General features: G+C 40.8%; 1 protein-coding gene across 4 annotated transcripts in view; it reads left to right on the plus strand.

The window, feature by feature from the left end:
- ldah (lipid droplet associated hydrolase) overlaps positions 1-20909 on the plus strand; it is a 255387-nt gene that overhangs the window by 43394 nt on the left and 191084 nt on the right. For all 4 annotated transcript variants that reach the window (XM_059645645.1, XM_059645644.1, XM_059645647.1 and 1 more), the window contains one exon: positions 3659-3823. In XM_059645645.1, coding sequence (XP_059501628.1) covers positions 3673-3823 — 151 coding nt within the window. In that variant the 5' untranslated portion in view covers positions 3659-3672. The remainder of the gene's footprint in view (positions 1-3658; positions 3824-20909) is intronic.

The following is a 20909-nucleotide window of genomic DNA, read 5'->3' on the forward strand; positions in this document are numbered from 1 at the left end:
CGCATGTAGAAAGAATTTCCTGAGGAGGTGGTGGATGTAGGTACAATTACAATGTTTAAAAGACATCTGGGGATGTACATGAAGAGTACACATTTCGAGGGATATGGCCCAGGACCAGGCAGGGACTATTTTAGTTTGGAATTATGTTTGGCATAGACTGGTTGGACCAAAGTTCTGTTTCTGTGCTGTATGACTCTATAAGTAGATCACAGCGGCACCTTCCATTTGCTGGTGTCACACCACTCAGAATAAGCCCAGCTTTTCTTCAATTAAATTTTCGGATGCCTCTGAGGGAATGAGATGAGAGCCTGCTTTCGGGACTGCAGTGTTTGGGGAAGTAGGTGAACATACCAAGGTGCCATGTTGGGAGTTACTACTGTAGCTGAAGTTCATGCTTCCTTAGGGAACAAACCACTAATTTGGTTCTTTGTTTGAAGCATTACTGTCTGAAATTTAATAACAGATTTCAGTGTTGAATTTTAGTCCTAATGAAGGAGGTATCTCTTGAAATAACTCCATGAAGGCTGGTATGCTGTCACAAGTCACCCTTTATTTACACGTGCATTGTGTATACTGATACTGACCCAGCTACCTCAGAGCTTTCTCCTAGAGTGAACAGAACCCCTGTCACTCCTGTTTATATCTGCCAGCCAAGGCTTCCACATTAGAGCTGTTGACCTGGTACAATCAAGAAACTCTTTTTCTATGAGGTCCACCTGGCTAAACTCATTATAATCACTACAGCCCTGTCATTGAGTGCCACCTCTAGTTGCTCTTGTTGGATGTTCAATGCAAAAGAAATTAAATTATGCAGTTACAGTTACAAACACCGACCTTCCTTCTCTGCAGGGCAATATCAGACTCCTTCCCTTGTGATATAAGTGTTCCTGTATTCATAGCTGAATATAATGAAGAAAGAGTAAGGCCCAGATGGTAAATTTTTCAGTGCCAAAAGCAGTACCTTTCCTCATCACCATTAAGGAACCTTTTCTGAAAGATGTATTCTTTCAGAAGGCACTTTCTAATTTCTCCTTAAATGATACATAGCCAACCTCATTACTCCATTCTACAAATTATTAGTAAACTAACAGAGTACAAGAACTGGGAGGCTGTTGAATGTGAGTACAATTACAATGTTTAAAAGACGTTTGAGTAAGAACATGAATGGCAAAGGTTTGGAGGGATATGGGCCAGGAGCAGGCAGGTGAGACTAGTTTAATTTGGGATTTTGTTTGACATGGACTGATTGGAGTGAAAGCTCTGTTTCTGTGCTGTGTGGCTCTATGACTCCAAGGCAATAGCATCCACTAAATTAGATAAAGCACTGAGAATGTACTAGTCACAGGTATTTTCAGTAAATGCTTTTTGTCACTGATCAGAATGCAGGAGGAGGAGCACCTATTCCAAGGAATTGAGAAATGATCCTCAGAGAGTTCCCTTGCTTGTTTGGGGAAGAAATGTTACACGTCAGCCAGTGAAAATGATTTGAGCTTTTGCCAAATGGGGAATATACCGGGAGGACTATTTGGAATTTGGCTCAGATCTTTATTCAAGTAAAGGTGTCCCTTTTTTAACAGTATCTACAGAACCCAGCTATTTCATTTATGAACTGTAGTCTAATTAAATATTATTGATGAATTATGCTGATTTCCTACCCCGCTTCAATGTGCAGCTAGGGAGGCTTGTTTTTAAGGGAGGAGGTGCAGAAGTTATTCACATTGCTTGTTCAACTTGCCATCTCTGAGCTGGCCGTTCTGACTTCTTCTAATGCTCCATCAGAGGAAATGGTTTGGTTTCCAAGCCTTAGAAAAAATCCTTTGTTTCAGTAGAAGAGGCACGAGTTCTCGTGTGTGTAGCTCTGGAGCTACACAATCTCTGGTTCCTCAAACACAGTGACAATGGACAACCTGTGTGGATATAATATTTTCAGTGTGGCGTAGATCTATCGCACAATGTTGTCACTGAACTGAAGGAAATGACACTAGAGAAGGCTAATAGCTTTCTCAAAGTGATGTATTTTAATCAGCATTTAAAAATCATGAGAAAGATGTAGGAAGACTAAGGGATTTATTGAGAAAATTTCAGAGGATTCAGAGGCTGAAGGATTTGTTATCAGTGACCAGGTAAATATAATTCCAAATGTAAAAGAGTGATTGGAGCAGTTCATTGTTCTCAGAGTGGTTGTGGCTCAAGAAAGTTAAAGAGGTGGGAAATGGTAGTGTTACGCAGGGATTTGAACACTGATTCTACAATTTTATATTGGAAAAATGTTTGATCTTAAGCCATTATAGATCAGGAAGCAAAGAGGTAATGAATAGACAGAGATAATGGGAACTGCAGATGCTGGAGACTCCAAGATAATAAAATGTGAGGCTGGATGAACACAGCAGGCCAAGCAGCATCCCAGGAGCTTTTGTGCTCCTGGGATGCTGCTTGGCCTGCTGTGTTCATCCAGCCTCACATTTTATTATAATGAATAGACTACTGGTTTCTGGATGATCTCAAGTAAGGTTGCCAAAAAAACCTTTTTTTAAATTTGTTTTATCCTTATTTCCATCTTAGACTTCTTAAATATGGATAAAACTCAAAAAGGAAATTCTTTGCTCTAAGTCTGAAGCAAGCAAGAATAACAGTTGGTACTGAGAAAGGGTCACCGGACCTGAATGTTAACTTTGATTTCTCTCCACAAATGCTGCCAGACCTGCTGAGCTTTTCCAGCAACTTTTGTTTTTGTTTAAGAATAACAGACATTTTTTATCGTAATATTTTTTGGAGGAGGCAGTGCCACAGAAAGTAAGGCTAGGAGCCATCACAATTACCCTGAAATTAGACTTACTGGAATGTGAGTGTTACCATCGCAAGTATTCCAGTACATTTTGAAAAGTTTGTTTGTCTACAGTCATAATGTTGAGGCTGCGAAGTATTTTCACATGCTGGTCTTTCGAAGACTTCAATTCAGTGAAATAAAAATTATATAACTGAAAAGTCTATGTTGTTTTGTAAGGGAACTGCACCAAGTAAAGAACTGGGGGCAGCATTTTTCAGTTAGTTCAAACATTGAATTTTTAAAATAAATCTTTTAAATGCATAGTAACCAGATTTGACTAACAGACCTGACCTTTAAGTTAAACCATTGTTAGCAGTAGTGTACTGTACAGAAAAGAGCACAATTATTCTGGGATTCTCATGAGGAAAATAGCCTTTTTTTTCTGTATAGTTGTTCTACTGCTTTAGTGCCAATGAAAAGATGAAGGCTTTTCCTTTTCTTAAAAAAAAGTGTTACTGCTGCTCTTAACATTTTTTTAGGATATATAATTTTTAAAATCTTAAATCATTTCAATATGATTCCTCAGTTGGCTTGCTGTTCTCTTGTAGCAATCTCCATGCAGCTGTGCAATTTGGGCGGCTTCAAGCTTTGAACCGATGTTTGGCATCCAATTTTAAGTTGCACCATCCATTGGACATTTGGAAGTATGCCTGAATTTATTGGGCTTTATACAATCATAATTTATGTTCTTTGTAAGTACCAAATGTTAGATGTGGTCTGATGTTAATCATTAAAAAAAACTAACTTCCCATTATCCCCACCCTAACAAAGAAAATATTCTTGCCTTCTTCTGTGTTTTATGTTGATCATTGCAAATTTTCTTTTGTTTAGTTTCTAGTACGAAAATGCTCTGTATGGATGAGGAAGCATTAGGACAAGAAGAATTCCTCTATTGCTGTGGGGCGGCTACTCAGTTGCTAAAGTTTGGATCTGTCAATTGCTGGCTGAAAAGCAGGTCGAGTAGTTCTTCCAAGGTGTTATTCCTTATTATTCCAGGTAAGGGATCCAAAATAATGGAATTTCTGAGCCAAAAAATATCAGACGTGGTTTCACATCTTTTGTGGACATGAATGTACCAGAACCTTTCCCCTAATGCTGTTGGAATCCTGAATGATCGAACACTGCAATTTATAATTTATCATTGCCTTGAAAGAAATACCTGGGTTCAGGAAGATTTTGATGCTCTTCAGAGGAATTAATTTCTATCTTGAGTTTGTGACATAATGCATATGGAAAACAATTTCAGGTCTTTCAATGTATACAGCAGCAGTTGCACAACAGTGTAAATGCATCCTTTTCTAGCTTGTTTCCCAAAAGCTGTCTGGAAAGGAACTGTAAGTTGTCAATAGTAAAAAAAACAAAAGAATTGTGGATGCTGCAAATCAGAAACAAAAGCAGAAATTGCTGGAAAAGCTCAGCAGGCCTGGCAGCACCTGTGGAGAGAAATCAGTTAGTGTTTCTGGTCAAGGAAAGGTCACCCCACCTGAAATGTTAATTCTGATTTCTCTCCACTGTGCGTTGCCACTTGGTTGTTAGTGTTGCAATGAAATAAATACGACTATCAATTTTTTTTTCCACATGCAGATTTGGTGCTTGCTGAGGTTTGGACACTTATGTTCACAATAGAATATTCAAGAGACCTGTCAGCCAGGGTATTTAGCCTAAACAGGCAAAAAAAACACCGAATTCTAAGATTCTTCCCTTTCAGAGTGGACTTTGAAAGGCTGATTTGCCTCTCTGGTGTAAGCCATACCTAAAAGGTCAGGAGTTGATAAACCCATTTCAATGTCACATAAATTTTCTGGCTCAATTTGTATCAAAATCAAAATTTAATTGCCTTTAATTGTTTGCAGTTGCTACCTTGATGGCAAGAGCAGTTACTCTCTTCACTATTAAATTCCACTCTTTTGTCTATGCTTGAATTGAGACTGTAATCAGGTCACGAGGCATGTGATCCTGGTGGAAGACAAACTGAGCGTCAGTGAGCAGGTTTATTGCTGAGTAAATGTGCCTGATAGCACTGTTGACACGGTCTTGCTGATGATCGAATGTACAGTGATGGGGTGGTAATTAACTGGATTGGATTTGTCCTGCTTTCCATGGACAGAACATATGTGGATAATTTACCACATTGTGCGGCAGGTTCCTGTGATGCAGCTGTATTGGAATGGCTTGACTGGTGACACAACTTGCGCAGGAGCACAAGTCTTCAGTACTATTGCTGGGATATTGTCAGGGCTTGTTTCAGCTTATGATGCTTTCAGCTATTTCTAAATGCTTGGAGTGATTTAAATGGGATGATGACTGCTATGTATTATTTTTGGTTGACCTGCATCATTTCCTGCCTGGCATTTCATATTTTTGGGCATTCTGCAGCTGCTGTGATGGCTCATAGCACTACAGAAGTGTTCAGGTTCGAGCTTTCCTACCTGATCTGAATCTGTTTAATTTCAAACTATGATAGTGCCATACACTGTGATGGACAGTGCACAGGCAGAATTTTGTCTCTACAATTATCAGACAATGGCCATTCCAACCAATACCGACATCGACGGATTCATCTGTCATGAATGGATTGGTGATGGTGAGATAAGTCATTTTTATTCATTTGTGTTTGTTCCCTCAGCACTTATCACACACCTACTCCAGCGGCTATGTCCTTCAGGTGTTGGTTGTTGAGATCTCCCACCCAGAATACATTATGTGCTCATGCTGTTCTCAGTTCATCTTCCTTGAGCACTGATTTAGCAGCTGCATGAGCTTGGGAGGTCATAATCAGCAGTAGGATTCCTTATCCATGTTTGACCTGATTGCTTGAGACTTGATGGGACCCAGAATCAATGTTGAGCATTTCCAGGGCTGTGCCCTTCTCAATGTATGCCACTGTGCCAGCTCCTTTGCTGAGTCTGACTTGCCAGTGAGACAGACATACACTAGTGATGGAGCTGTCTTAAACATCGGCTGTAAGGCATGATTTGATGAGTATGACTAAATTGTATGTGACGTAATAAATATAATGGCTATTGTAACTTTCAGTCTTCCATTAACAAGAAAGCAGCATAGCTGGGAATCTGCTGAATCCTATACACTTTCATGAAAGTAGAACACAAAACTTTTTATCCAAACTTTGGTATTAGCCTGTGATTATACTTCATCTGCCCTGTGTTCAAATGCTCATAGTTAAAGTTTATATAGCCTGTAAATTAAAATCTGTACCTTTAATAACATGTGCAAAGGTTTACGGATTGGATAGTCAACATCCATTTGGCATATGGTAGTCAAGGCAAATAAACAACCTTCAATTCTACATTGTATTAGGAGGCAATTTTACTTGCTTGAGAGTATTGTAATCTTGTCAATTTTTCTGAATTACGTGTTTCTTAAAACTTTATTGCTAAAATAGCTTCAGTTCTGTTCAATTTGTACAGGTAGTCACATGTCAGGAACCATTTTTGTTTCTTAGTAACAACATGACCTAGGAGTATAGCAGTCGATAATGGCCTAATAACCTGTATCTCACGTTGAATTGAACTCTGCTATATCATTTTAAAAATGGAATGAAACATTACAATTTTCTGAGTAATTTGCAGATGCTCAACCTAAATATTTACAAAACAACGCAGCTGAATTCCAAGGCTCTGTTCCAAACATTTCATTAGATCTTAGCAATCCAGCTGAAAGAAAGCTAAATGTACCCTTCAAAAGATTAACCTTGGAAACATTATTGGCCCAAATGTTGTAAAGTGCTCTGGTTTTTAAGATCCCTCTGAGGCATAAGCTGCTTCACTTAACAGCAACATGCCTGTCCACCAGAGGCTATCAATCAGACCAGCAACTCCAGAATGCTGTCAGGTTTCTTTGATTATTACCACAGGCTAAAACAAAATCATTTTAATATTTTTTATGCAGGCAAGCCAGCAGGAATGTTGAAAAAGCTCAAAGCTTGCCTATTTGAAGACCCAGCTATTGATTTTAGCCTTGCATTACACCACACCCCACATTACACTTCAATATGGTCGTGTTTCAAATGATTGGTTCTTAGCCATAGAACATTACAACAAGCTGCGATATAACTACATTGCGTTTGATGTCTCAGGACTTCCATAAATGAACAATCATTATTTTTTCGGGATAATAATGAAAGCAATTGTGATTATTGTAATTAAGTGATTTGTTTTTGAACAGCATTAATTTTCAGGATACACACAGTCTTTCAGAGATGTCACAAATTGTATAAGTGTGAAGCAGGGTTTTGTTATAATTTTCTCAGCTTTATTGTGTAAAATCGAGTTTAAATCATAAAATTAATTAATTAGAATTGTATGCTTCTCTGTCCATGTGACAGCAATAATGTTTAAGCAACTGTTAACCTTTGGCTCCTAAATTTCACCAGAATATGAGTGAGTTTATGATTCTTGGGAGATTTAAAATGCTTTAGGTAACCAACACTTTTGCTATTTTGTAATTTACTTATAAAAATGAAGGAAAAACCGAGTATCTTTCCATCATAACTCATTTCATGAACAGTAATTTATAACATTCATAATCAGATTGTTAACTAGAGCTGTAACAAATTCCATTTTGGCTGTGAACTTGTATTTTCCAGTAACCCATTTCCCAAGCTTTAGTATCGTTTAGGCCAGCTATGATGTATTTCTATACTGGCAGTCATTTTGAATCAGAATAATGGCCAAGGTTTTAAAGCTTTGAAGTCCCACTTGGATGAAGACACGAAGCTCAAAGTTCTGGCGTTGTTGCAATCTTAATTTTAACCAAACCATGTCTTATGGGACAATGAATTCTTTTAAAACATGAACATACTGGAATTGTCCATTTGTCTATAAACATAATTGTGTAACTTAAATTTCTCAAGGCAAAAACACTTGCTCAATGGGGACTAGGTTTAATATATTACAGTTTTGTTGGTTCAGAATTCTCTGATTAATATTTGATTCTGTTTCTAGGCATGGTTCACAGTGAGGTTTGCTGATGGTTCTTACTTCAAATTTTAGGAGGTTCTTTATTTGTTCTTGTAATGCAGTTATACCCAGTTAGGCAACCATTTATTGCCCATCCCTAATTGCTCTTGAGTAGTATAGGTGAACCAATCTCTTCAGTTGCAATTCTTGGGGATTAGAACATCCACAGTGCTTTTATGAAGGGAATCCAGGGTTTTGACTCCATCGCAATGAGTATGCAGCTTGGAGAGGAACTTGCAGATGATGATATTCCCATGTATCTGCAGCCTTCGACCTCCTAGGAAGTAAAGATTGAAAGTTTGGATGATACCGTTGGAAAAGCCATGGTGAATTGTTGCAATGCAGAATGTAAATGGTACACATTGCTGTTGCTGTGTAGTGGTGAAGGTATTCAATGGTAAAGGTGGCGCCAGTCAAGTTGGCTGCATTATCCTGAAGGGTGCTGAGCGTCGTGAGTATTATCCTGTGGTAATAATCAAAGAAACCTGACAGCATTCTGGAGTTGCTGGTCTGATTGGTAGCCTCTGGTGGACAGGCATGTTGCTGTAATCAGTCAGATGATTGGAAAGTATTCCATCACGCTCCTGACTTGTGCTTTGTAGACAATACACAGGCTTTTGGGAGTTTGGGGGTGAAATACTTACTGCAGAATTCTCAACCTTTGGTCTGTTGTAATCACAGTATTTGGATGGCTGGCCCAGTTTTGTTTCTGGTCAATTGTAAACCCCAGGATGTTGATAAATTGTCGGGGGAGGATTCAGTAATGGTCTGCCATTGTACATATTGGAAGGTGGTTTGATCCCCTACTGTTTGAGATGGTCGCTGCTTGGCACTTGTATGATGGAACTTTACTTTCCACTTATCATCCTCAGCCTGAATGTTTTCCATGTTGACAGAGGCTGCTTCTGTAGCTGAGGAGTGTAGAATGGCACTGAATATGATGAAATCATTCGAAAAAAAAATCCCGCTTTTACCTCATGATGAAGGCTAGATTATTAATTAGGCATGGTGGTTCTACGACACTAACCTGAAGAACTGGTTTTGGACTCTTGTAACATAGCGGTGCTGTCCCTACCTCTGAGCCAGGAGATCTGGGTTCAAGTCCCACCTGCTTCAAAGGTGTATCATAACATCTCTGAACAGGTTGATTGATTGGAATCATGTGGAATACTGCAGTGATGTGCTTGAACTGAGCAATCAGACCTTTAACAACCACGGTCATCTTCCTGTATGCTTGTGTTATTTCGGTATGGGCAAGTTGGGCCAAATGGTCCCTTCTATGCTGTATAATTTCTATGGTTCTATTATCCTAGTTAATGTTACGACTGGACAAATCAGACCCCAAACTGAAAATGGCATGATAGGTTGTATTTTTAATCAATCTTCATTGAAAAATAAACGCACGAGTCTGCAGAGTTAGTTTTAGCAATAAATAATTGGTAGTTTATAATACAAAAGAAGTATTTTTGAAAGAACAAGCTAATTAATACAAAGCTTGAAAGATTTAAAAAACATGGCAGAATAAAGTTCTGAGATAATGGGAACTGCAGATGCTGGAGATTCCAAGATAATAAAATGTGAGGCTGGATGAACACAGCAGGCCAAGCAGCATCTCAGGAGCACAAAAGCTGACGTTTCGGGCCTAGACCCTTCATCCCTGTGACAACAACTTAAGAGTTGGTCAAATTTTCCTTGCCTTTCTAATCCATATGTTTGACTTAGCTGTTCTCTCCCCCTCAGTTCCTGATCAGTATGCTGTAAAGATTTTCTTTGAATCCTCATAATGCCAAGACCTTAGACTTTCTTAGGTTTGAATAACCAATACAGATTTCTAACGAAACACTCCTAGTCTGGAAGTTTCACAAACTGAAATCCTTACACGGAGGAAACTTATTCCCTCAGCTTCTCTGAGTGAGCTCTTCTTTTCCTAAGAGAAACTATTCTTACATCTGACTTCAGTCAAGCCTCCTTCAAACTGAGTTCAGTAACTTTTAACTAACTGTAAATAAAACGTTGCTCATCTTTTCTTCTGCTCAGCTGATTCTTGATATATGGTTCTTGTTATTTCATAAAATTTCACAAACTTCCACTAACACTCCAGAAGCCTTCAGTCACCTACTGTCATTTAAAATCATTGGTCTGGAAGGATAGACTTATTTGATTATTAAAATTGAATAGTAATTGATTGTCACTTGTGCTTCTTATAAAAAAAATGTGAAAAGTGTTTAAGTTGCCATACTCCGGTGCCTATTTTAATAATAGAAAGCATAGATAATTAAAACAAAATCTCTAGACAGATTCCATCTTAGTTCAGTTCGTGGCTTCGGGGTTCAGGAAAAACAGTACCACTGCAGAAACCAGATGAAGCTGCTGCCTTCAATCCTTCATAAAAAACTGAATAACACCCATATATCAGTTGTTTGAAATCCAAACTCTTTTAAAAAATGACAATACTATATATCTACAATTCATACCTTCTGTCACAGCTAGGTGGGATAGTTTTCCTCATGATTCTCATTGACTGCAGTTGTGCTAGAATTCCATGATGCCGTGCTCAAATATAGCCTTGATGTCAAGAGCATTCATTTTCACTTCATCTTTGGAGTTCAGCTGTGTAGTCCATATTTGGACCAAGGCTGAAATTATATCAGGAGCTGAGTGGTCCTGGCATAACCCACATTGAGCATCATTGAGCAGGTTAGCTCTGAGCAAAGATAATAAAATGTGAGGCTGGATGAACACAGCAGGCCCAGCAGCATCTCAGGAGCTCAAAAGCTGACGTTTCGGGTGGAGACCCTTCATCAGAGAGGGGGATGGGGTGAGGGTTCTGGAATAAATAGGGAGAGAGGGGGAGGCAGACCGAAGATGGAGAGAAAAGAAGATAGGTGGGGAAGTAGGGAGGGGATAGGTCAGTCCAGGGAAGACGGACAGGTCAAGGAGGTGGGATGAGGTTAGTAGATAGGAGATGGAGGTGCAGCTAGGGGTAGGAGGAAGGGATGAGTGAGAGGAAGGACAGGTTAGGGAGGCAGAGACAGGCTGGACTGGTTTTGGGATGCAGTGGGTGGAGGGGAAGAGCTGGGCTGGTTGTGTGGTGCAGTGAGGGGAGGGGACGAACTGGGCTGGTTTTGGGATGCGGTGGGGGAAGGGGAGATTTTGAAGCTGGTGAAATCCACATTGATACCATTGGGCTGCCGGGTTCCCAAGTGGAATATGAGTTGCTGTTCCTGCAACCTTCGGGTGGCATCATTGTGGCACTGCAGGAGGCCCATGATGGACATGTCATCTAAAGAATGGGAGGGGGAGTGGAAATGGTTCGCGACTGGGAGGTGCAGTTGTTTATTGCGAACCGAGCGGAGGTGTTCTGCAAAGCGGTCCCCAAGCCTCTGCTTGGTTTCCCCAGTGTAGAGGAAGCCACACCGGGTACAATGGATACAGTATACCACATTGGCAGACGTGCAGGTGAACCTCTGCTTAATATGGAAAGTCATCTTGGGGCCTGGGATAGGGGTAAGGGAGGAGGTGTGGGAGCAAGTGTAGCATTTCCTGCTGTTGCAGGGGAAGGTGCCGAGTGTGGTGGGGTCGGAGGGCAGTGTGGAGCGAACAAGGGAGTCACGGAGAGAGTGGCCTCTCCGGAAAGCAGACAAGGGTGGGGATGGAGAAATGTCTTGGGTGGTGGGGTCGGATTGTAGATGGCGGAAGTGTTGGAGGATGATGCGTTGTATCCGGAGGTTGGTGGGGTGGTGTGTGAGAACAAGGAGGATCCCCTTAGGGCGGTTGTGGCGGGGTGTGAGGGATGTGTTGCGGGAAATGCGGGAGACGTGGTCAAGGGCGTTCTCGACCACTGTGGGGGGAAAGTTGCGGTCCTTGAAAAACTTGGACATCTGGGATGTGCGGGAGTGGAATGCCTTATTGTAGGAGCAGATGCGGCGGAGGCAGAGGAATTGGGAATAGGGGATGGAATTTTTGTGGGAGGAGGTGTATTGTAGGTAGCTGTGGGAGTCGGTGGGCCTGAAATGGACATCAGTTACTAGCTGGTTGCCTGAGATGGAGACTGAGAGGTCCAGGAAGGTGAGGGATGTGCTGGAGATGGCCCAGGTGAACTGAAGGTTGGGGTGGAAGGTGTTGGTGAAGTGGATGAACTGTTCGAGCTCCTCTGGGGCGCAAGAAGCGGTGCCGATACAGTCATCAATGTAACAGAGGAAGAGGTGGGGTTTGGGGCCTGTGTAGGTGCGGAAGAGGGACTGTTCCACGTAACCTACAAACAGGCAGGCATAGCTGGGGCCCATGTGGGTGCCCATGGCCACCCCCTTTGTCTGTAGGAAGTGGGAGTAATCGAAAGAGAAGTTGTTGAGGGTGAGGACAAGTTCGGCTAGGCGGATGAAGGTGTCCGTGGAGGGGGACTGGTCGGGCGTGCGGGACAGGAAGAAGCGGAGGGCCTTGAGGCCATCTGCATGCGGAATGCAGGTGTATAGGGACTGGACGTCCATGGTGAAAATGAGGTGTTGGGGGCCAGGGAATTGGAAGTTCTGGAGGAGGTGTAGGGCGTGGGTGGTGTCACGGACATAGGTAGGGAGTTCCTGGACCAAAGGGGAGAAAATGGAGTCCAGATAGGTGGAGATGAGTTCGGTGGGGCAGGAACAGGCTGAGACGATGGGTCGACCAGGGCAGGCAGGTTTGTGGATTTTGGGAAGGAGATAGAAACGGGCCGTGCGGGGTTGGGGAACAATGAGGTTGGAGGCTGTGGGTGGGTGGTCCCCTGAGGTGATGAGGTCATGAATGGTGTTGGAGATGATGGTTTGGTGCTCGGGTGTGGGGTCATGATCGAGGGGGCGGTAGGAGGAGGTGTCGGAGAGTTGCCGTTTGGCTTCGGCGATGTAGAGGTCAGTGCACCATACTACCACTGCGCCACCCTTGTCTGCGGGTTTGATGGTGAGCTCTGAGCAAATGTCATTTCGCAACATTGTTGATGACACCTTCCATTGCTTTACTGATAATCAATTATAGACTAATAGGACAGTAATTAGCCATGTTGCATTTGCGCTGCCTTTTGTAGACAAGATATACCTATGTAATTGCTGGGTGGATGCCAGTGTTATCATTGTGTTTGAACAAATAAACTAGGAGTGCAGCTAGTTCTGGAACACAGATATCACATTGATATCAAGAACTGAAATGGCTGAAGACTGGCATCTGTGATACTAGGAGCCTCAGGAGGAGGCCAGATGGATTACTTACTCAACACCTCTGGTTGAACATGGACCTAATATTTCACTGACTCTGGGCTGATTCACTGGGCTCTGTCATCCTTAAGGATGGAGCTATTTGTGGGAATCCACCTCTAACAGTTCTTTAACTGCCCACTCCCATTCACAATTGGTGTAGCAGGCTGCAGAGCTTAGTTCTGATCCATTGATTATGGAATCATTTGGTTGTGTCTCTGTTACATGCTGCTTCTGTTGTTTGGCATATAGGTAGCCCTGTGGGGGAGCATCACTCGACTGACAGCTCAGTTATTTTCGATATGCTTAGTCCTGCTCCTGACATGCCCTCCTATACACTTCATTGAAACAGAAGTGATCGCCTGCTGCAGTGTACATTGGGTGGGGAACATGAGAGGCCGTGATGTTACAGACTGGGTTTAAATACCATTCCGCTGATGGCCCACAGTACCTCATGGTGGCTCAGTTTTGAGTTGCTAGATCTCTTTGAAATCTATCCCATTCGCCTTGGTGGTAGTGCCACAAGGCATGACGGAAGTTATCCTCAGTGTGAGGACAGGGCTTCTGTCTCCATATGACTGGGCATGGACTGATACCTCTGCCACACGTGGATTGATGAGCGCAAGATCCTGTTTGTTTTTCCTCCATACCTGCTGATAGTGGTTATGTCCTTTAGAACTTGACTCAGTGAGTTTGTTACTGTACTACTAAGGCTGTCTTGATGTTTAGTCCATTGAAGCTGAGTGCCTTGCCAAACTCAGTGCTTCTTCCAGTTAGCGTTCAATACAGAATACTGTGTGATTTTCTGAGGTGGTAGTCGGAGATTTTCTTTGGCCATGTTTGAGTTGATGCCATTAGACTTTACAGTGAATGTGATGATTTTCAAGGTGTCTGTATTTTAAATTTGAGGTTACGTTTTTCCTTAAACTGACTGGATCTCTTTCCTATGACCAGCTCTCATATCAAGCTTCAGTTGGTCTTAATTCATGTCATTAAATTCTCCAATTTAATGACCCTAGAAGCTACCTCACTTCCAGAGACCCCTATTTTTGTGATGACTGTTTGGAAGCACATTACCTGATTGAAAGATACTTTTTAAATAGGCTCAGTTCTGACTGCAGTATAGAAGCTTTGTACCTTTATTGCATGCATCTCTTTATAGGATTGAGTTATATTTAGAAATGATACTACATCTTTTATAGCAGAAGCATAATGCTCATACAACAAATAGCTATACCTGGTAACTATGAAATTCACAAGATCCAGCACACCCTCAAATTTCAGAGGCCTTATTATATTTCTCAAATGATTACACTTGCAGGATGTTACTCACAAATATTCTGGCAAGCTGGCTTCTTCCTCTAATGCTGCTGCTCTGTTATTCCCTGAAAAAGAATTAGCTGAATAAATTTAACAATCTACCAGAGGGTAATTGTTTCGTTGAAATTCTCTTTATGTTAGCAGCTGCTTTCGTTCTTTCTCAAATTCTTAAAAAAGTAGAAACAATTCAGTTTATTTTTTCTTTTAGTGTACGTTGTAACATTGTTGATATTCCACATAAAGTATGAAGTTAGGAGTGTGATTTAAACGTTTGTACATAGAATCATCAGTTGGTTCTGGATATATTTGTTTGAACAGACACCTGATCAATGTCAGCTTCCAAACTCTAGAATTAATTATGATAATGGATAGTGATACTTCCTTAATGTAAGGTATTCCATAGTAATTTCAGATCAAATTTTTGCTACAGTGATGAAAGTAGACTTCCTTACCTTGAGTGCTGTTGGCTAATGATTTCTCTAAATGTGGAGAGTCAGGAATAATTCCCTCGTTTGTGTATCTACTTAAACCCAAATTTCTTCACCAACTGGGATACTGGCCTGTGCTGATAAGTTGAGATGCATACATTTTACACACTTAAACTGGCTGGACTTTTGGTCTTTGTCTGAATGAGTATTATCAGATCAATCTATTTATGATACAGGAATAGATACAAATTGGAGCAATGAAACCCTGGACTAGGACACAGTGGTCAAGCGGGGTGAAAAGTAATGTTTGGTGGAAGCCTATCAGATAAAGAAGAAAATTCTGGCGCCCAAAAACAGCTTTGAATTTGCCTGCACTTCTCAAGCACATTGGATTTAACAGGCAAACATAATTTGACATATGAAACGTTTTCTTTCACAAGCCACTGCAAATCCCTTCTAGAATAGACTTTGCATCAAAAGGGAAATTAGACAAAGCATCAGAATGGCTGTCTGACTTTGTAATCCTACATTTAGCTTTGATGAATTTTCAACTTTGTGCACCTTTCTGAGGCCTCAATCATAGTAATCTTCTGCTCCATATTCATAATCAGATAGGTATCAAGTTTATCTTTAAAAGTCAAAGCTGAGTTAACATTAATAATTTTGGAAGTTCCATGTATTTTCTGCTCTGGAGAAAATTGTTCGGTCCCATGCTCTTGGTTTGTCGAGAAACCTGGATCAGACTCTGCATATCTTTTACATTTCCCACTCCGTTTCGGTCAAATATTCAGCTAGCATAACCGATTTTGAGATTTATTTTCTCAAACACTGGAATTTTGCTGCTTCCTCCCAGAGGTGTCTTGATGTTAGTCATGCCCAGTAAGGATTATGTGCTGGCTATTATTTGTCATGGCCAGCGTTAGATGGATTTTATCAGCCAAAGTTAAGTAGCTCAGTATTTTCTTTTGCCTCGCAGCATTGATTTTGCAATGTATTATATTTTGCAGTTTTGAAGAGACTGTTGAACCCTATTTGCATATTTATTACAGATTTGAGACAATGCGGGTCTGCATGTTTAAAAATAATAATTGGAGATTTGGCTTTAGGCAGTCGGCTACATAAAGCAAGGATTAAGGGTTTGACGTGTTGTGTAATATTATTATGTGGCTTAAGCTGTAGCGATCTTATGTAATCTCTTCCATATCCTAAAACAGCAGCATTGTTCCAAATATTATCACAGTGAAATAAGAGGGTAGTTATAAGAGGATAATAATGTGCCGTAATATTTTCAAATTGTCTGGATAAAAATATTTCCTCAGCCGTTCCAAAGCAGATGTTGCTTTCTGCTTAAAACTCTAAATATATTTACTTCTCATATATTTTATGGACTAGAATATTGAGGTAGTTTTCATGATCTTGCACCTTAAGTTAAAGATTGGCAAAGGTGCGTAACTAGGTGCTGATACTATTTCTCCTGGCATTCCACTGAACTGCTGACAAGTTGCAGTGCAGTTTTGGAAGAAATCCAGTCGACATTCCAGGCATACATCTTTAATACTAGGATTATTTCAGACAGTTTTATTTGTATTTAAATGACATTTTCTCTTGACAGGTGCTTGTGACCAAAAGACTGCATAAAGCCTGTTCCTAGATTGTTGCGTTGTTTGGTACTCCGGAGATTCCATCGATCTGGATGTATTTTCCCCTGTGACTTTTCCAGTCTCCCTGCTGAAAAAACCACTGCAGCCTTTTTGATATCTCTTCCCAAACAGAACAACATGCATAATTTGCACTTGTATATTTTTTAGAACATAAATAGGAGCAGAAGTAGGCCATCTAGCCTATTGACCCTGCTCCACCATTCAATAAGATGATGGCTGATCTTTTTGTGGACTCAGCTCCTTGTACCTACCTGCTTGCCATGGCCCTTAATTCCTTTACTGCTCAAAAATCTATCTTTGCCTTGAAAACATTCAATGAGGCAGCCTCAACTGCTTCACTGGGCAGGGAATTCCATAGATTCACAACCCTTCGGGTGAAAAAATTTCCTCCTCAACTCAGTCCTAAACCTGCCCGCGCCCCCCCCCCCCATTTTGAGTCTATGCCCCGTTGTTCTAGTTTCACCTGCCAGTAGCAACAGCTTCCCTGCTTCTATCTTATCTATTCTTTTCATAGTTTTATATGATTCTATAAGATCCCCCCAGTTCCTCTAAATTCCAATGAGTATAGTCCCAGTCTACTCCATCTCTCGTCGTAAGCCAACCCTCTCAACTCTGGAAGCAACCTTGTGAACCTCATCTGCTAATGTACAGCACATTGAGTGCCAGTACATCCTTTCTCAAGTAAGGAGACCAAAACTGTACACGATACTCCAAATTTGGCCTCGCCAGCACCCCATATAGCTGCAGCATAACCTCCCTATTTTTAAACTGTAGCTGTTTAGGGTGCCATGAGGCCACATCTGGAGTACTGTGTACATGCATATTCCATGCATATTTTCCATGTATAGTCTTTTCCATGCGTGAAGGAATTCAACCTGCACTTAAAGAAGCACAGTTATGCAGGAGGACACAAAGCTGTTGGTCTTTCAGAGGAGGAGGATCTTCTTAATGAGGGAACTCCAGTGAGTGCATCTTAATGGCTGAAAGCACATTCACATGTTGCAAGTCAGCAAAGGACTAACGTACAAAAGGTTCGAGTTAGAGGGTGCTGGTGTTATATGGCTGAATGATAAGTTTTGGCAAAATTTACACATGAAAATGACAATTTTCAATTTTAAACAATAATGGAAGATTAGAGTGGAACCAGATGGTGGACAAATGGTATGCCATTATGTTGAAGTTACACAAAGTATTAATCTGATAGAATCATAAAATAAGCAATAAATTTAGTTGAACAAACTTTTTACACCCTTTGGTACGTTTGTGAAATTATAGAAATGTCATGTCTTGGAGCTAAAATTGATGAATTTAGCTTACAGTTGTTATTTTCTATGTGAATTTAGTTGTTATTGTGTTAAAAGCAACATAGTTTGTTCTTTCTATGGATAATAAGCCACATAAAATGAACACTTCTGACCAGATCCGGAAGGACTGGGAAAACAATATTAGCCTGTGGGACATTTTTAAGTTTCATATTCCTGGTAAACAAAGCATTCTAATTTTTAATTGTTGTATCCTCTGATTCCTGATTTCTTTCTTGTATACTTCTCAGCAGTTGGAGAGGAAATTACCTGGTAGACTTCACATTGTGAATGCTTGGGGAATCTGATCAGAATTTGGTTTGGAACTCTGTGGTACAGGATCTCCATTCACTTTCTTAATGCTGAGTTTTGAAGGGTTCAAGAAGCATTGGCCAGTTTGTGCATGGATCTATACCACTGAAACAAATTTGAGTTTTATAATTTTAAAACCTGAGCACCTTCTCTGTCCTTCATGCACCCCACTCACCTGGCCCTACCATTACATGAGCTGCTTTCAGCTTAGCTAATCCATTTTCACCTGACTCTCATCCCCATTATAGGTCTTTCTTCTTCCCTGGCTTACCATTAACCATTTCTTTGTGTGCATAATGATCATTCCATCTCTCTGAGCTCTGTGCTCACCAATCTACTCACTGTTCCCCACATCCCCAGACCTCTCTGTCTTCAGCGTATATACCACTTCTCCTAGAGACAGTCAGTTCCAAAGAAGGGTCACTGGAATCGGCTTTCTCTCCGCAGATCCGACCAGACTTGCCAAGTTTCTCCACAAGTTTTTGTTTGTGCTTGTAGTTAAACCAAGGAACTTTGGGAAGGGGATTTGTAATTGGATTTTCTGGTTTTGAGATCACTTCTGAGGAATGGGGTGGTGACTTGGTGTTAGTATGGCGATGAGCCGCATGCTCATAAAAGGCAAATAGTATCAAATTAGGAAGTTCGGTTTCAATCTTTTGTGCTGCACAAAATCTTGTATAGAATTCTTGCAGTTCAGGAAAATGTCACCTTTCTGTCCAGTAGGAAGAAAAATATGCTCGGTTCGTGCAGCTCTTGATGAAGGGCCTTCTCTGTTGCCTTGGCTCCCTTTCGTGTTATTGCAGCACTTAGGGAATTTCCAGAGTTTATATATTCTGAGTTCCCTTCAAAGACCTCATGCATGATCCTGTTATTAAGCTGGATTGGACTGTACAGCATTTTTTATTTGTTTAAGGGATGTATGCATTGCTGGATAGGCCAGTGTTTATTGTTGGTTATCAACAGTTCATTGACAAGCACAGTTTCAATGAGCTTTCATTAGTTTAACCACACATGAAAGGTCTGAGCATCTTGTCAAATTTGTAGTGAGTAATGTGTTCAATCCAGTTTCCAAATAAAAAACCTGTGTAGTCAATGCATTCTCCTAACTCAGAGATTTCTTGCTACATCAATCTTCATACTGATGCAGACATTCAGACGCCCTTAACCCTTTCCTTACAGCATGATCCTATGGACTGTAAAACCACCCACCGGAATACATAGGCAGAGGCATACATGACTTGATAAGGAAACATTGCTGAGAGAGGTAGTTTACACACAGATTCATTAGAAACACAATGACAACATTTCACTGCATGTTTGAAGCCGAATAACTGCCTTAGGGCTTCATGCTTTAACAAAGAGCTGTAGCTTGGGCTGCGGTTGGAGTTGTTGGTTGGTTCGCTGAGCTGACTGGTTTTCATGCAAATGTTTTGTCTCCCTTCTAGGTGACATTGTCAGTGTGGTGTAGCCTGTGTTGAAGCATTGTTGTGCTGTCCCGCTCTGAATTTATATGGTCCGGTCTGTCATGGTGGGCGGTCTTGTTTCCGGTTTTGTGCTATAGTGATATAGGTGATATAGTGATGTAGTGATATATAGGTGGGGCCTATTTCAACATGTTTGTTTATGGCACACGTAGTTGAAAACCATGCGTTCAGGAATTCTCGTGCTTGTCTTTGTTTTGCTTGTCCTAGCCCTGTAACTTTGTCCCAGTTAAGCTCATGTGCTCCTGTGTCGGTGTGTATTGTCTTAGGGCTGCAGTGCTGCCAATGATTGTTGCAGTCAGAATTGTTCCTAATATTCATGCTTAAGGCTTGTTGCACATATACAGTGCAAATGTCAGCGATATAGGCCTTCCTTGGATGTATTCAGAACTCAACTGATGCTTTGTTTTCTCAAGCAAGCACTTTCTTAATAACCAACAGAAGACTGCCCATGTGGAAGGATGTGAGTTCCTTCCTCCTAAGATCTAAAGTTTATCCATTCCACCTATATAATCTTGTGGGAATTTTGCAGAATTTCAATGACATTAACAGAGGGAAAAACACTTTCCAAACAGCGAATTTTGTTTGCAGCTGTTGACAGTAGTTTATATAAGAGAACACTAGCTTTCTGGTAACTGTCACAAAATACTAATATTAAAGCAGTTAATAATTCCAATACTGTCGGACCTGAGTAGTTGAAAACATTTTGTTGAAGCTTTTCATCTTTTACCCATCAGGATATTTAACAAGAATGTAAATCTGAGACAAAACCAACATTTATACTGCATGCGAAAAAAGTTTTGATTCGTTGACAAATGGTAGAGGTTTTGGTAGAGGTATTGCCATGGCAATGCACCCATTAATACTGATTGACAGTTAACAACCAGGCTTTGGTTATATTTTCAATGAAGCAGATGGACTTTGGCTGGTCAGGGTATTTTTCTGAGAAATGAACCAGTGAATAGCTGTGACTTACGATGTTGAGTTAAAACATGCATACTGTGCGTCCATGTTTTTTTTCAGCAATATTCTGGTTCTCTGCTTTCAAACAATGGGACCTATTAAGAAGAGTATTGAGTTGACTTCTGGATACTGATCCTCTTCAATTATGATTGAAAAACAGCCAATGAAGGTTCCATTAAACATATAGATCATGAGGTGTTTTTATCTGCTTTAATAATCATTGCGTGAACTGATGCTTTGTTGAAGCATTAGGCATTGGATAGTTCTTGAAGTATGGTGCAATTCGCCACGTTAAGATTTCAAAGATTATGATGATGTACCACCTGGTCGTAAATTTTATCCTGCAGGGATGTGTCCGCAAAACACTTCCAAGTGTAACAGAAAGCCTGAAGAAGATCCTTTATTTGTTAAACACTTA

This window comes from Stegostoma tigrinum, chromosome 4 (assembly GCF_030684315.1).
Source record: "Stegostoma tigrinum isolate sSteTig4 chromosome 4, sSteTig4.hap1, whole genome shotgun sequence".
NCBI classification, from domain to species: Eukaryota; Metazoa; Chordata; class Chondrichthyes; order Orectolobiformes; family Stegostomatidae; genus Stegostoma; species Stegostoma tigrinum.